An 18,566-nucleotide genomic window follows, 5' to 3' on the forward strand; every position below is an offset into this window, starting at 1 on the left:
AAATGAAGACTCTCCTGGCTACCTACCACCTAGGGAGGACAAAAAACTAATATGTTCAGTGAATGAGTACAAATGCAATTAGAAGGAAATAGCTCTTACACTAGGGCTAACCTCAAACCCTGTGCTCACAATGGTTTCTTCTGGACTCCTCTGGCTCTAAACAATAAACTCAAGAGGCATCCATCTTCCCTTAGACCAGGATTACTTCATTTCTTACTATAAGGAGCCTGCATTCCATACATGGTCTTTGAACTTTCTTCTACTATTTCTTGTAAGCAAGTCAGAGGAAGGAAGTCTAAGGAGGAAAGAATGGAAGGATGGGAGGGGAGAGACACAATTTTCAGTCAAAACTGAGTTTCATTTCTGCTAAGATACTTGATGGCTTTTTGTAACTTGAGAGACTCCATTTATGTCCATTCTGGCCAAAATGGTGAAGCTATATATATAGTGACGTGGAAAGCTGGTCATCTAAATTATGTACCCATTTCTACTATTAACTATAGAGACCTTAGGCAAGTCACTTCTCCCTGGACATCCTTTCTCAAAGATCAATTCCAGCTCTAAGGCTCTCTGACTTTATCAAAAATCTCGCCCTTATGTATTCACCACTTTGTGCCAAGTCTGGTCCTCTTTTGTAGGGTGTCTTAAAATACAAAGTACCAGCAACAGGTAGTGGCATCTACATGTGAATTTGGTTATGAAATCGCTTTCTTTCGGAAGCTGGAGAATGACTTGGATCTAATCCTTGCCACTATCCATCAATAGAGGCAAATTACTTAACCTCTCTAATCTCTAATTCCTTTATCTATATAAAGAAGGGGATCAGATTAGATCAAGGTTGGCAGACCACGGCTTTTAGTTTGCTGTGAATACAAAAGCAGATAATTGGCTAGATTTGGCCCACAGACCATAATTTGCTGACCTCCTAAATAGATGATCTCTCAAGTTTCTTATAATTCTAATGTCTCAAGTTCATAAAGTTGGAAGGGAGGTTTAGAAGGTAGTACGGACATTTAGAGTTATAAGATTCCAAAGAAGGATCATAGGAAAATAAAGATCATTACCTTAGAGATATAGTTCAACTTCTTCATTTTACAGATAAGAAAACAGAGATCTAGAGAAGTGAAATTATTTGTCTAATTAGACAAATACAGACTCTGAACCAAGGCCCTTTGTTTATAAATATAGAGATCTTTTCACCATACTGTTATCCCTCATCTAGTTCACCCCTATTTGGAGAATAGTGATAATTTTTTACTGAACTGAATTAAATAAGAGCTTAGGAAATTACATAGGAGGATAATTATGGGATCTAAAGTATAAATTAATTTTAGGGAAAAAACAGTTAATATTCTAATATCTTTCTTAGCTGAGAAGAAGACACCTTGGTTCTAGTCTGGGCACTGCCACTAGCAATTTGTATGATACTTTCATCACTGTATACTTTACTATTTTCTAAAAGAAGTTCTAAGTTTGACTCAGATGATCTCTAATCTCTCTTCTCCCTCTGATATGTTCTAAAGTCTCTCCAAGCTCATATAGTCTGTTTTAAGGCACCTCCTAGTTCAAAGATTCCATGGCCTTTGATGTGATTTTATCCAATTCATCCTGATTCTAAGAAAAGACTCAGCGCTGCCAACTTTGTGTTGTCTATATTTTCTGTTTTGAAATAATTCTCTTTAAACTAGAGGTAAGCATGTTAAGGAAGAAGGATAGAAGTGGAATCAGAAGATGTGGATTTAGGGGCAGTTAAGTGACTTTAAATAGAATGCCAGGTCTTGAGTTGGGAGGTCTTGGGATCAAATCCACCCTCAGACACTTCCTAGCTGTTTGACCCTGGGCAAGTCACTTAAACCCAATTGCCCAGATCTGACCACTGGTCTGCCTTAGAACTGATACTAAGATGTTAAGACAGAAGGTTGGGCTGTTTGTTTTTTTAAATGATTTGGTTGGGCAGCTGGGTAGCTCAGTGGATTGAGAGTCAGGCCTAGAGATGGGAGGTCCTAGGTTCAAATCTGGCCTTAGACACTTCCCTGCTGTGTGACCCTGGGCAAGTCACTTGACCCCCATTACCCAACCTTACTACTCTTCCACCAAGGAGCCAATACACAGAAGTTAAGGGTTTTAAAAAAATGATTTTGCTCTTTAATTCACTAGTCATGTAACAATGGGTAAGTTCCTTTACCTCTTGGGCTTTCAGGTTCCTCTTCTGTAAAATCAAGATTTTGGATAAGGTGGTCTATAATTTCCCTTATGAGTTAATTCTAAAATGCACCTTTTAAAATTTCCTGTCTTACTCACTCACTGATTTTCTGCATTACATCAAACAAGAGAATTTAACATTAAAAGGACATGTAGATTAGTTGTTGCTCTTGTTACTAACTTCCCCCAAACTTTTCCTTTCATTTTTTTCAATACTCTGAATTCTTGAAGGTTGTGCCAGGGAAATATAAGTCCTAGATGATTCTCCCAAGTTGGAAAAAATTGAAATATAGGTTCTGGAGCAGATTGTCTGTTTCAAGAGGACCATCCTGGTTAAGGTTAGAGGCACTCATCTCCAGAAGGGTCCCTCCAATGCATGAAATTTTTAGTAACAGTATCTCATCTTATTGTTTGTTAAAATGCAATTGTAGGACTTCTGGGTTAAGATGGTGGCAGAGTAAAAAGCAGCTGCTTAAACTCTCCTAAACGAGACATATAGGACTCCTCAAGGGGACATAAAAACAAATCTAGACAAATGAAGGGACCCCACAATAGGGCCGGTCATTGAAGGTACATGGGATTGGGGCATTTCCATGCTATAAGGGGGGGGAAATAGCTCTACTAAAAAGTGAGCTGAGCAACACCCTTCCCCCCCCCACACACACACACCACCTACAGTGCCAAAGCCAGTGCACAAGAGCTAGAGCAAGTTTGAGGCATCCATTAAGTCCTTGACAGCTACCTGGGACCACCAGGGCCTGTTCCTGAGAGCAGCAAGACTTAAGACCCCAAGAGGCTAAAGAATGTTCAGCCTTTGAACACACACACTGAGCACAGGCGCAGTGGCAGCTGTAGACGCGGATCCTGAGCAGAGGCTCAGACCTTAAGTAGGGACCCAGTGCAGAGGGGTGCCTGACTGTGGAAGCAGTGCCCTGAGACTGTTAAAGGAACTTCAGGCAGAGGAACAAGCAAGGGGACCACCAGGAGGCTTGACCCTGAGAACAACTGGACCTGAGACCTCAGGAGCCCAAACAGTGCAGGCAGACCCTGAGTGTGAGGATAAATCTGAGAGGGCGCTGGGCTAACAATGGCAAGCCAGAGACAAGAACCCCAGAAGAGAAAGATCAAGAAGAAATCTTTAACACTCTATAACTTTTACATAGAAAAAATCCAGACAACAGAGCAAACAGGAGAAGAGAACAAATAAGTAACCATATCCAAACCTTCCCTAAAAAATGAAAACGGGTCACAAGCTATTGAAGAGTTCAAATCTGAGATTATGAGAAAGATGGTAGAGAACTGGCAAGAAAATAACAGTTTAAAAGGCAGAATTTTGAAATTAGAAAGTGAGGCTCAGAAATCAAATGAATTGATAAGCAAATTGAAGACCAGAAATGACCAACTGGAAACCTTGAAGAACCAAACAGACCAGATTCAAAAGGAAAACCAAAAGATTATAGTTGAAAACCAGTCTCTAAAGACAAGAATTGGGGAAATAGAAGCCAATGATCGCTCAAGACAACAAGAACAAATAAAGCAAAATCAAAAGACTGATAAAATAGAAGGAAACATGAAATATATCACTGAGAAATTGACAAATCAAGAAAACAGGTCTAGAAGAGATAATTTGAGAATCATTGGTCTTCCTGAAAAAGCAGAAATTAATAGAAATTTGGACTCCATACTAAAGGAAATTATTCAGCAAAATTGCCCTGAAGTTCTACAACAAGAGGACAATATAGTGAAAGGATCCATAGATCGCCCTCTACACTTAACCCTGAAAAGACAACCCCCAGGAATATAATAGCCAAATTCAAGAGCTTCCAAGTAAAATAAAAAATTTTACAAGAAACCAGAAAGAGACAATTCAGATATCAAGGACCACCAATCAGGATCACACAGGATCTGGCAGCCTCCACACTAAAAGACTGCAAGGCTTGGAATATTATATTCAGAAAGGCAAGAGAACTGGGTCTACACCAAGGATCACCTACCCATCAAAACTGATAATATACTTCCAGGGAAAAGTATGGGCATTCAACAAGATAGAAGATTTCCAAGTATTTGCACAGAAAAGACCAGGACTAAATGGAAAGTTCGATATCCAAACACAAAAACCAAGAGAAACATGAAAAGGTAAATAAGAAACAGAGGGGAAAGAAAGAAAACTCTTATTTTTAAATTTCCCTCTTTAAGGGCTTCAATAAGATCTAATTATTTGTATCCTATGTGGAGAAATGTTATGTGTAATTCTCTGTAGTGAACTCTATTCACTATTATAGTATCCACTATTATAGTAATTAGAAGAATTATTCACAGGGAGAGGATGGAGTACTAAATGGTCTAAGATGATAAGTGGGTGGGTGGGAAAGAGGGGGGTGAATAGTAGAGGACACCAAGAGAAACTTGAATGAATAAGAAAAATAGAATATTCTATTACACACAAAGAGGGCATGGGGCCTCAGACACTTCCCAGCTGTATGACCCTGGGCAAGTCACTTGATCCCCATTGCCTACCCTTACCACTCTTCCACCTATAAGTCAATACATAGAAGTTAAGGGTTTAAAATTAAAAAAAGAGGGCATGGGAAGGGGAAGGGATGAATACTATTATAAGAAGGAGAGGAAGAGAACATTAAGAGGTAATATTTAAACCTTACTCTCAGTGGAATTAACCCTGAGAGAGAAGAGTAGCTATATCCATTGAGATATAGAACTCTATCTAACCCTACTGAGAAAGTCAAAAGGGATAAACCAAGGGGAGCAGAGGAGTGGGAAGGTCAAAAAAGGGAGGGAAGGAGAAGGGAGAGGGAATTCATTAGGCCTTAAAAATAAAAAGAGGGAAACAACAAGGGAGGGGGTAGAAAGGATAGCAAATCAAGGGAGGGGACAAGGGTTACTGGTTTAAAACAAACCACTTGTTTAAAGGAAATAGGAAATAGCCTAAGAAGAAGCGGTAGAACTAAGAGAGGATACCAAAATGTTGGGGAATATACAACTGATAATTATAACTCTGAATGTGAATGGGATGATTGATTATACTAAATTAAAAAGCTTTTGTACAAACAAAAACAATGCAACCAAAATCAGAGGGGAGGCGACAAATTGGGAAGAAATCTTTATAGCAAGGAACTCTGACAAGGTTCTAATTACTCAAATATACAAGGAGTTAAATCAATTGTGTAGAAAGTCAGGCAATTCCCTAATTGTTGGATGGGCAGGGGAAATGAATAGGCAATTTTCAGATGAAGAGATCAAGGCTATCAGTGAGCACACGGAAAAGTGCTCTAAATCTCTAATAATTAGAGAAATGCAAATCAAAACAACTCTGAGGTATCATCTCACACCTAGCAGATTGGCTAGAATGATAGTAGGGGAGAGTGATGAATGTTGGAGGGGATGTGGCCAAATTGGGACATTGATGCATTGCTGGTGGAGTTGTGAACTGATCCAACCATTCTGGATGGCAATTTGGAACTAGGCTCAAAGGGCTATAAAGGATTGCCTGCCCTTTGATCCAGCCATGCCATTGTTGGTCTGTACCCCCAAAGAGATCATAGATAAACAGACTTGTACAAAAATATTTATAACTGTGATTTTTGTGGTGGCAAGGAACTGGAAAACAAGGGTATGCCCTTCATTGGGGAATGGCTGAACAGACTGTGGTGTGTGCTGGTGATGGAATATTATTGTGCTGGAGGGAGTGATGAACTGGAGGAATTCCATGTGAACTGGAAAGACCTCCAGGAATTGATGCAGAGTGAAAGGAGCAGAGCCAAAAGAATATTGTACACAGAGACCAATACACTGTGGTAAAATTGAATGTAATGCACTTCTGTACTAGCAGCAATGCAATGATCCATAAAAATTCTGAGGGACTTATGGAAAAGAACCCTACCCACATTCAAAGGAAGAACTACAGGAGAGGAAACACAGAAGAAAAACAACTGCTTGAACACTTGGGTTGATGCAGACATGATTGGGGATGTAGACCTGAAACTACCACACCTATGCAACTATCAACAATTTGGAAATAAGTCTTGATCAATGACACATGTTAAAACTATGGGTGGGGGGAAGGAGGTTGGGCGGTGAAGAGGAAAGTAAGAACATGAATCATGTAGCCATGATAACTTTTCTAAAAAATAAACATTATTTAAAATTTCAATAAAATAAAATAAAATGCAGTTGTGGGTAAGGTGGAGCCAAGATGGCAGAGTAGAAGGAGGAAAGCTTGAAACCACTAGGAGAATTCCATCTAAAAAATCTTAAAATAATACCACAAAATGAGTACAGGAGTGAAGGAACCAATAAGGAGTTGGAGTGAAGCAACTTTCATTCAGAGAACAACTCGAAAAGTAGGCACAGAACATCTGGGTCACTGGGCTGAGAGGACAGCATAGCTTGCAGGAAGCTATAACAAGTAGTAAGGAACAGCCAACAAGTCCCACCCACCCACATCTACCATTCCAAGTTCTGAACCTGGGCCCAAGTCAACATCCAGACTCTGAAATTCTGCCCAAGACAATAGTCATGCAAACCACCAATGCATACCCCATAAAGTTCCAAACAAACCTGCAGTGAGATCCAAAATTCTAGCCTGGGAAAGTCTGTGCTATGTGGTCCCAGAGCAAAGCCAGGAATCCTGGCCCAGGCTTGTGGTGAGGACTTAAATCCCAGTTTGAAGAAAAGAGTTCCATTAAAAGTAGAATGGACCAAATAGAAAAGGAGGATCAAAAGGTCATAGAAGTGGGGGCAGCTGGGTAGCTCAGTGGAGTGAGAGTCAGGCCTAGAGACAGCAGGTCCTAGGTTCAAACCCGGCCTCAGACACTTCCCAGCTATGTGACCCTGGGCAGGTCACTTGACCCCCATTGCCCACCCTTACCACTCTTCCACCTATGAGACAATACACCGAAGTACAAGGGTTTAAAAAAAAAGTCATAGAAGAAATGTATTCTTTAAAATTCTTTAAAGTTAGAATTGGGCAAATAGAAGCTAATGAGACATCATGAAATAATAAAACAATATAAAAAGAATGAAAAAAGAGAAGAAAATGTGAAATATCTCATTGAAAAAACAACTGACCTGGAAAATAGATCCAAGAGAGACAATTTAAGAATTATTAGACTAACTTAAAGCCAGGATCAAAAACATCTCCTGGATATCATAATACAAGAAATTATCAAACAAAACTTCCCTGATATTCTTGAACAAGACAGTAAAATAGAAATTGAAAGAATCCATAGATTACCTCCAGAAAGAAATCCCCAAATGACAACTCCCAAGATATAATAATAAAATCCCCCAAGCAAAAGAGAAAATACTAAAGGTAGCAAAAAGAAACAATTCGCATACTATGGAGATACAGTCAGGATTACACAGGACATAACAGTCTACACATTAGAAAATCAGAAGGAGTATAATATGATATTCTGGAAAGTGAAAGATCTAGGTTTACAACCCAGAATCATCTATTCAGAAAAACTGAGTATATATACATATTTTTTAGGAGAGAAAATGGTTATTCAATAAAATATAAGATTTTCAAGCATTCCTGATGAAAAGACCAGACCTAAACACAAAATTTGAAGTCCAAACACAATACCCAAGAGAAGACTAAAAAGGTAAAGAAGAAAGAGAAAATTTAAGGGACCCAGTGGGGTCAAATTATATGTATTCTTACATGGAAAGAGGATATTTGTAATTCTTAAAAAAATTTTATCAGTAGTAGAGCAATTAAAAGGAGTATACGTAGATAGAGGGTAGAAGCAAGCAGATTAGGATAACATGATATGCAAAAAAAATTAAGGGATAAAAAGGATTGCACTAAGAGAAAAGGGAAGGGAGAGATAGAATGGAGTAAATTATCTCACTTAAAGAGGGGTGAAAAATATTATAGTGGAGAGGAGAATGAGAGTGGTGATGGGCAATTGTTAAATGTTACTCTCATTGTAACTGGCTCAGATGGAATAACAACCATACTCACTGGGGTATGGAATCCTATCTTACATTATAGAGAAGTAGAATGGGAATAAGACAAAGGAAAGTTAGAAGTAATAAGAGGAAAGGAGATGTGTGTGTGGAAAGGGAGCAGGGGGTAATAAAGAGAGAAATACCAGTGAGGGGACACAGAATCAAAGGAAAAAGAGCAGGTTCAAAAAGGGAAAATAAGATGGAGGGAAATACATGGTTGATAATTAAAACTGTGAATGTGAATGAAATGAACTCACCCATAAAATGGAAGTGGATAATGGAGGGAATTGAAAACAAGAATCCTGCTATATGTTTACAAGAAACACAGCTGAGACAGACTGACACACACAGAGTAAAAGTAAGGGAGGGGCTGGAGCAGAATTTATTGTGCAACATCTAAAGTAAAAAAAAAAAAGCAGGAGTAGCAACCATGGTGTCTCAGAAAAAGCTAAAGCAAATTTAGATCTAATTAAAAGAGATAAGGAAGGAAATTACATCTTGCTAAAAGGTACTTAAGCAATGAAGTAATATCTATACTAAACATATATGCACCAAATAGCATAGCCTCTAAATTTTTAAAGGATTAATCAAATTAATTTCAGGAGGAAATAGACAATAGAACTACACTACTGGGAAACCTCAACTTCCTCCTTTAAGATCTATATAAAACTAACCAAAAAATAAACAAGAAAAAAGTAAAGGAAGTTAATGAAATCTCAGAAAAGTTAGAACTAATAGATCTCTGAAAAGAAATAAATGGGAATAGAAAGGAATATTTTAAAACAATATATTATATTACATATAATACTATGTAACATCAGAATATTATAAAAATATTATTTAAAAACTTCTTTTCAGCAGAACATGGCTCCTATACAAAAACTGTGTATTAGGGCATAAAAACTTCACAACAAAATGCAGAAAAGCAAAAATAATAAATGTATACTTTTTTAGATCATAACACAATAAAAATGATCATTACTAAAGCTACATGGAAAGGCAAATTAAAAATTAAAAAAAACTAAATAATCTAATGCAAAAAAGAGTGGATAAAAGAACAAATTATTGAAACAATCAAATTATTAATTACAATGACAATGAGGAAACAACATATCAAAGTTTATGGGATATAGTCAAAGTAGTACTTAAGAGAAATTTTATATCTCCAAATGCTTACATTAATAAAATAGAGAACATGCAGAACAATGAATTGGGTATGCTACTAAAAAAACTAGAAAAATAACAAATTAAAATCCTCCTTTAAAGATTAAATTGGAAATTCTAAAACTTAAATGAGAAATTAATAAAATTGAAAGAGAAACATTGAACTAATAAATAAGAGTATGAGTTGGTTTTATAAAATAAAATAGTGTTGGTTAATTTTATTTTAAAAAGGAAAGAAGATCAAACCCGGCCTCAGCCACTTCCCAGCTGTGTGACCCTGGGCAAGTCACTTGACCCCCATTGCCCACCCTACCAATCTTCCACCTATGAGACAATACACCAAAGTACAAGGGTTTAAAAAAAGATTTAAAAAGGAAAGAAGAAAATCAAATAATCAGTATCAAAAAGAGTGAACTCAATACCAATGAAGAGGAAATTAAAGGAATCATTAGAAGCTATTTTGTCCAATTGTATGATAATAAATCTGACATTTTAAGTGAAATGAATGAATATTTACAAAAATACAAATTGCCTAGATTAACAAAAGAAGAAATAGAATCCTTAAAAAATCTCATATCAGAAAAAGAAACTGAACAAGCCATCAATGAATTCCCTAAGACAAAATCACCAGCACCAAATGGATTCACAAGTGAATTCTATCAAACATTTAAAGAACAATTAATCCAAATACAACATAAACTATCTGGGAAAGTAGGCAGAGAAAGAATCTGACCAAATTATTTTTATGAAACAAATATGGTACTGTTACCTAAGTCAAGAAGAACAAAAACAGAGAAAGAAAATTATAGGCCAATTTCATTAATGAATATAGATGCAAAATTTTTTAAGAAGATACTAGCAAGGAGGCTACAGCAATATATCACAAGGAGCATTCACTATGACCAAGTGGGATTTGCACCAGAGATGCAAGACTGGTTTAATATCAGGGAAATTATCAGCATAATTGACCATATCAATAACCAAACTAACAGAAATCATATTATTATGTCAATAGCTGCAGAAAAAGCTTTTGACAAAATACAACACCCATTACTATTAAAAAAATACTAGAAAGGGGAACAGCTGAGTAGCTCAGTGGATTGAGAACCAGGCCTAGAGACGGGAGGTCCTAGGTTCAAATCTGGCCTCAGATACTTCCCAGATGTGTGACCCTGGGCAAGTCACTTGACCCCCTTGCCTACCCTTACCATTCTTCTGCCTTGGAGCCATTACACAGTATTGACTCCAAGACAGAAGGTAAGGGTTTTAAAAACATTTAAAAATACTAGAAAGAATAAGAATAAATAGGTCATTCCTTAAAATGATAAGTAGTATCTACCTAAAACCTTCAGCAAGTATCATTTGCAGTGAGGATAAGTTAGAACTCTTTCCAATAAAATGAGGAGTGAAGTAAGGATGCCCATTAGCACCACTATTATTTAATATTGTATTAGAAATGCTAACATTAGCAATAAAAAAAGGAATTAAAGGAATTAAAGTAGGCAATGAGGAAACTAAACTATTACTCTTTGCAGATGATATGATGGTATATTTAGAGAATCCTATAGAATCAACCAAAAAACTACTTGAAAACAATAACTTTAGGAAAGTTGCAAGATACAAAATAGATCCACATAAATCCTCAGCATTTCTATATATTACCAATAAAATCAAGCAGCAAGAGTTATAAAGAGAAATTCTACTTAAAATCACTCTACACAATATAAAATACCTGGGAATCTACTTGCCAAGGAAAGCATAGGAATTATATGAATACAATTACAAAACATTTTTTACACAAATAAAGTCAGATCTAAACAATCGGAAAAATATGAATTGCTAATGGGTAGGCCAAGCTAATATAATAAAAATGACAATTCAACCCAAATTTATTTATTTATTCAGTGCCATACCAATCAAACTACCAAATAATTATTTTATAGAACTAGAAAAAATAATGACAAAATTTATTCAGAAGAACAAAAAGTCAAGTATATCAAGGGAACTGATTTTTTAAAATGTGAAGGAAGGTGGCCTAGGAGTACCAGATCTTGAACTGTACTATAAATCAACAATCATCAAAACAATCTGATACTGGCTAAGAAATAGAACAATAGATCAGTGGAGATTATATACATAATATACAAGGGTAAATGACCTTAGCAACCTAATGTTTGATAAACCCAAAGGTCCTAGCTTTTGGAATAAAAACACTATTTAACAAAAACTGCAGGGAAAATTGTTAAACAGTATGGAAGAACCTTGGATAGACCATTGTCTCACACCCCATACCAAGATATGGTCAAAATGGATATATGATTTAGATATAGAGGTATACCATAACTAAATTAGGGGAATACAGAATAGTTATAATAGTTTACCTGGCATATCTTTGGAAAAGGGAAGAATTTATGACCAAACAAAAGACAGAAGGTATTATAAGATATAAAAACAAGGTTTCCAGTGATATTTTAAATTATATCTGGTTTTATCAACCAGAAATAATCTTTTTGATTTTAGTATCTTCCTTTACTGTTGACTCTACAATTATAATTGTCTATAACCAGTTTTCATGGAGTTGGAAGGAAATTAATTATAGTTTGTTTTAGTTACTAGGCAAAAAATTATGCTTGTTTCTAAGTATATTATGTATCATACCAATTCCAGGACAATACATTTTAACATTAATAATGGCTTCACTTTTCCTTACAAGCACAGAAACACAAAAATAATGATAAAATACTCATTTTAAAGATGGAGTTTTAGAATCCAGTCGTCTACCTGAAAAGAGTTGCTTAGCTAATTACCACTTATATTCCCAGCTCTGAACTGGAAAGTTCTTCCCTGCTTTTCATTCTTGTGCTTTCTGATTTATTCCATCTCCTTTCGTTTATAAATTATATATTAGATCTGAGAGGGACCTTAGAAGTCTTTTATTTCAAGGTCCTCGGTTTATAGATGAAGAAATGGAATCCCAGAGAGTTCGCATGCCTTGTCCACAGATGAGTAAAGGGAGTAAGTGTCAGAGCTGGGAATATAAGTAGAGATCCTTGGATTCTAAAACCAGGGTTTTTCCCACTCTAATCTCCCCAAATCCACATTATGAAATATAAAAGTCAAATTATTAGTGGTAATTATTTATGTCCCTTAATTGTTTTTAATGGCATTGTATGCCTACAGCTCAGCCCTTAGAAGAGCCCCGCTGATAGTTCTTACCTTTTCTTTGTTCACTTTTTTCATGGCCCACTTAACAGCTGTTATCTTGTCTGTAACTTCAATGACCACTCCAAAGCTCCCTTGTCCCAATTTTCTTCCAAAGGAATATATTTGCTGGAGGAAAAGAGCATCTTGTTGATTTCTCTTTGTTATACAGTAAATGTTGGAAATCTAAGATATTCACAGTGACTAAGCCTACTAAGAATTAGGCAGTACCACTGATGAGACAACAAGGGTCTATGTTCTGAGGACTGTTTTCTTCTGGAAACAGGTTATATATATACACACACAGTCCTGGTCTCTCTACTGAGAACTAGTCTTGAAATACCAAGTCAATCAATAAACATTTATTAATGTTCAATAATGACTAATTAATGTGCTAAGCACTAGGGATAGAAAAAAAGGCTAAAGTCAATCCCTGCTCTCAGGGAGCTCACAACCCAAAGGGAGAGAAAACAAGCTAACAAATATGTATAGAAAAGTTACATATGAGAAAAATGGGAAATAATTTAAAAATATTACAAGAGACTTCTGTTCTAACCTTACTGCATCATTTCTGAATTTGTGTATATTTTTTGCATTTTTAATAAATTTTTTATAAGCACATGCTTTGTATTGTGTGTAATAAAGGGATAGAACAGAAAAAAGGATCAGAAGCAAAAATGAGTTATTCAAAGGATGATGGATTAGCAAAAATAATAAAGAGTCAATTAGATTTTAAATACAACATATCTTGGAACCCAAGAAGATAAGCCATTTCAGGGACCAGAAAGGCCAGAAAGTTTAGAAAGAACATGGTTTTCAGAGATTAAAAAAAGGTTAAAAAATAGTGAAAGACAAAAGCCTCAGGACAAAGGTAAAGTTGTCTTTTTTGGCTCCAAGGAGAAGGGAAAATGGCTATGAGTCAGCGAGACCAAAAACCAAGAGATAGAATCCTTCACAAAGAGTACAGTCTTAAAAATCAGCACTTCAAAACAATATTTCTCAAAACACTGATATTCCATATGATAGGGGTTCTGTTAAGAAATTTAAATGCCAGCCAGATCATCCCCCCTCTAAAATGTGAAACAGAAAATATCAAAAATATTTCTTATATGGGATGTTGTAAAAGTATAACATCAAAGGAATGTTGTAAGAAAAGCAATCCTATTAACAAACATTTATTAAGTACCTTCCATATGTAAAACACTGGCTAAATTTTAGAAATAAAAAAGCAGGGGGCAGCTGGGTAGCTCAGCGGATTGAGAGTCAGGCCTAGAGACAGGAGGTCTTAGGTTCAGGTCCAGCCTCAGACACTTCCCAGCTATGTGACCCTGGGCAGGTCACTTGACCCCCATTGCCCACCCTTACCACTCTTCCACCTATGAGACAATACACCAAAGCACAAGGGTTTAAAAAAAAAAAGCAAAGCAAAAAAGTAGTTAATGACCTCAAGGAGAGAACTTACATTCTCTGGGGAAAAGGGTGTTATAACATGCCAACCAATAAAAGTATGTGATTTTCAAAGGAAGCAACAAGCACTAGTAACTAGTGCGATAAGGCAGGCTTTTATTAGAAGATATCATATAAAATAAACCTTAAAATAACCTAGGAATTCTAAGGGGTTTAAAGAAAGAGAGCATTAAAGATATGGAGTCAGTCTATGTAGAGTCATGATAACATGAGATGGAATACATTTCTTCACAAACTCTCCATTCTAATTAAACTGGATTATTGTTACTCATATACAATATTCTATCTTCCATATTTCCATCTTTGATAACAATAGCACAATGCCTGACACATAGTAAGGGCTTAATAAATGCATGTCAACTCTATGTCATCTTTACAATGGCATGGATACATTACATCCTTAGCTCTGGCTTTTAGAATCGCTAACTTACTTCAGGCTTCAGATCAGGTAATACTTCCTCCACTCAGGAATACTCAACACTGCCAAGTGGAGTGATTATGATGCTTTTAATAAAAATAGAGAAATTGGAGATGGATCATACTTATGGGAGAACTGTATTTTATATATATTGAATTTGAGATACCTTTAGTTGGAGACAGATCTTTAGATCTTAGGTAGAGATAATAATGAAACCCACGGAAATACGATATTTCAGAAAACCATATGAGAAAGCTGCCCAGAGTATCTGAAATAGGACAAAGCACAGTTTCATAGGATCCATAGGATACAATCAGAGAAGAGACCTAATGTATAGATTATGCATTAAAATAGTCACTAAGTAAGAGATATATTCAACATTAAAGAAAGGGTTTTACAAGTTATGAGAGGCCCTTAAACATATCAAGGAAAAGTATTATGAACAATATAGAGCTACTTAAAAGTGACAAGTAATGAAAGAAAGGGGGCAGGGAAAAATAATAGTTTGAAAAGCATAAGAAGTCGGTCTATAAGTCAGGAAGTCATCCTTTTTGTCTTATGAAGATAAGTATAAATTTTTCGGCAGAAGGGACAAATTCAAATCATTCCTACTAAGGAAATTAGAAGTGACAAGTGATTTTGATATGCAAATTCATCAAAGAAATTTAAGAAATGTAAAAAAGTATATTTAAAAAGATCCAGGGATGAGTCAGTGTTTATATGATTGATAGAGATAAATTTTTGGTTCTTAGCAGCCTTGCTGTGTCTGAGGAAACTGAGAGAATGCTGGGAGAACATGACACATGAAAGTCAAGAAAAAGATCAGATAAAGCCAATTTAGTGGAACGAAGTAAGGAATGGTAAGAATGGAGCACCACAGATAAAGGTCATTTGAACAAAGAGGAGAGGCGACATAAGTAGAGCAAAAATTTCAACTAGTCTTAACTGAATTGGGCAAGGGAAATGCTTTAAATAATGGTAAAAAAAAAAAATAAAGATATATGTGTTAGCTTGGGTAAGGTGAGGAGTAGGTATCTGGGCAGAGACAGGGAATAAGTTATTTCAAGTAAAACAAATACCAGGTACTATTCTGAAGAAGGTGTGTGTGTGTGTGTTTTTTCATGTGTGTGAAAGATGGGACTGGGCAGAAGACTTTTGTGTGTATATGTGAAAGTGAGGATAAGGAGATAAGAATGTTTTAAATAGAACAGACCAAGGGTATTTAGTGCTTATTTTGAAACAAAGAAGTAATATAAAAATATTAGAGGGGGAAACAGCCTTAACAATTATGGCTATGAATAGTAATGGGCTAAATTCACTCCTAAAATGGAAGAGTCCTACAGAATGGCTTAAAAAATAGGGCACAACAATTTGTTGTATATACATATAAGTTAAAGCAAATTTAAAACAAAGGTACATACAGAATAAAAATCAGAGGGAAGAATGAAATTTATGACCCTCCAGGCAAAAATTTATCATAAGCTAAAACATAAGGAATTCATAAATAGATATAGAAAAGCAGAAATATTAAACACATCCTTTGCAGACCAAAATGGAATAAAAATGGTCATCAATAATGAAACATGAACAACAGATAGAGATGTATATGGTGAAACAATAATAATAATATCCTAAATAAGAAGTGAAAAATGAAATAAATAAAGTTGTAAACAGTTTTCAACTTTATTTATTTCATTTTTCACTTCTTATTTAGAATATTATTATTGTTAAACAAAAGGCTAGAATTTTAAGTATCCAGGTAAGTAGATAAACATTTAATAATTTAGTTTTTGAAAAAAGAAAGGATAACCAAGCTGACAAACAAAAAATAAAAATATGGAATTCAAAACAAATTGAGAAAATAAAGAAAAATTACCCAAAATTATTGTATTCAAAAGGACTTCCATCAAAGACAGCTGCCTGAATGGAGGCAGGCAGATCAGCTTGCTCATACTTACTCAAGAAAATTATTAAAATTACACTAGCCTAGATAAGTATCAAGAAATCCAGTGAAAAATTAGAATAAGTGACTTTTCCAACATAGAACTGCACAAAAAAACAGCCTTAAGTCCAAGGGCAATATGAATGGTGTTCAACAGTGAACCCAGTTCCAGCAAAGGAAAACAAGTTGCCAGCTTCCCAGTGTGATAAGAGAAGAGAAGAACCAGAGATACATGAAGCTTAAGAGATTCTTTGTCCAAAAGCAGCAAGAATGAAGAATCCTACGAGGTCTCAAGGAAGGAAGAAAAAAAACGGGTAAGAAAATCCCAAATTGAGAATCTTTAAATCTACCAAGAGAAAAAATGACCAGGTAACATTCCTAGGGTTCCAAAACCCCTAAAACTCAATACTGAGACATCATAAAGGCCCTGAAGATATACACTTTGAACATCAAAGGTGAGAAGGCCCTAATCTGGGAGAGGAGATCAATGTAGAAATCCAGGAAACTCAGGGCAAGACTAAGATGGACTGGGCACCCACCCAAAAGTTCATTTGAGATGGGGCATGGTTCAGACACAAAACCCAAGTACAATCACTTTAGCTATAGAAATGAATGTAATGGAAAAAAGCTAAACTTCCTACCACTACAGAGAATTATTGTATATTGAGAGATGCCTCAAATCCAAAGTTTGAAAAAAGTAATATCATAACAAATACAGGCAGAGACTCAAAAAATAAACAAATAAACGGACAACATACCTAGAAGAAAGGAAGCACAAAATAAAATATGAAATAAAAGTTCTAGAGGAAAGAATTTCGAGTTGTATAAATATCTTAGGACAGAAAATGATAAACTCTATTCAAATAATGAATACTGAAAATTAAAATAGACCAAACAGAAATTAACAATTCCAAGGAACAGCAAGAAACAGTTGAACAAAATCAAAAGGCTGAAGAAAGAAGTAATTGTAAGACATTTGGCATTTTAAAAAAATGAGTCTATAAAACAGATAAAGAAGTAACTTAATAATCATTAGACTCCCTGAAAACTGATCAAAAAACTGCTGGTTAGGGGGCAGCTGGGTAGCTCAGTGGATTGAGAGCCAGGCCTAGAGACAGGAGGTCCTAGGTTCAAATCTGGCCTCAGACACTTCCCAGCTATGTGACCCTGGACAAGTCACTTGACCCCCATTGCCTAGCCCTTACCACTCTTCTGCCTTGGAGCCAATACACAGTATTGACTCCAAGATGGAAGGTGAAGGTTTAAAAAAAACCCTGGTTATTATACATTTCAAGAAATCATAAGTGAAAACTGCCCACATCTACTTGAACCAGAGGGCAACATATAAAGACAGAAAGAATCCATCAATCACCTCTTGAAAGAAACTTCAAAAAGAAAAGTCTCAGAAATGTTATAGCCAAAGTCCACAGCATCTCTGTCAAAAGAAAATATCACAGAATTCAGAAAGTAGTAGTTCCAGTATCAAGGGTTTATAGTTTGGATCATGCATGATCTGGCATTTCTTACTATAAATTAGAGGAGATGTTGGAATACAACATTATAAAAGGCAAAAGATATGACTTTACAAGCAAGATTCACTTAGCCTACAACATACTTTGTGGGGGAAATGGACTGGTATAGAAAACTTTAAAGTATTTATGATGAAAAGACCAGAGATGGGTAGGAATTTTGAAATATAAATATCAGAGTGCAAAGAAATTGAACATACAGAAGTGGTTTAAAATGATATAATGATATTTTAATGACAAAGAAAAAAGTGTGTTTTATGAAATTTAATATTTCCAAAGGATAATAAGGGAGTTATAAATAAGAAAAATTGCAGGTTTTCAAGAGGTATGAAAAGGGGAGAAATGAAGGAAGGGTAAAAAGAATACACTTGTGTTGAAAAGAGGAAAAAGCAGGTGGAAAATGCCATTTCTCATATTTGGAATACAGGAAAAGAACAGTATACACACATAGAAGAAGGGATGGAGAAAGTAGAGATCAGATGAACTTCATTCATCTGAAAGAAGCATTAAACATACACAAAAATATTTTCATAGAAATATATTAACCTCAACAGGAAAAAAAAAGTGGAACAAAGAGGAAGGATAAGAAGAGTGGGACTGTTTTTTCTTTGGTATTCTGACTATTCTTATATATACAAGATCTTCTCTTTTACTTTACTTCTTTATATGC

At 35.5% G+C, this 18,566-nt stretch overlaps 1 protein-coding gene across 1 annotated transcript in view; it reads right to left on the bottom strand.

The window, feature by feature from the left end:
• STK33 (serine/threonine kinase 33) overlaps positions 1-18,566 on the bottom strand; it is a 217,884-nt gene that overhangs the window by 106,896 nt on the left and 92,422 nt on the right. Inside the window, exon 4 of the mRNA XM_044682102.1 lies at positions 12,556-12,669. Within this exon, the coding sequence (XP_044538037.1) occupies positions 12,556-12,669 (114 nt within the window). The remainder of the gene's footprint in view (positions 1-12,555; positions 12,670-18,566) is intronic.

This window comes from Gracilinanus agilis, chromosome 6, assembly GCF_016433145.1.
Source record: "Gracilinanus agilis isolate LMUSP501 chromosome 6, AgileGrace, whole genome shotgun sequence".
Classification (NCBI taxonomy): Eukaryota; Metazoa; Chordata; class Mammalia; order Didelphimorphia; family Didelphidae; genus Gracilinanus; species Gracilinanus agilis.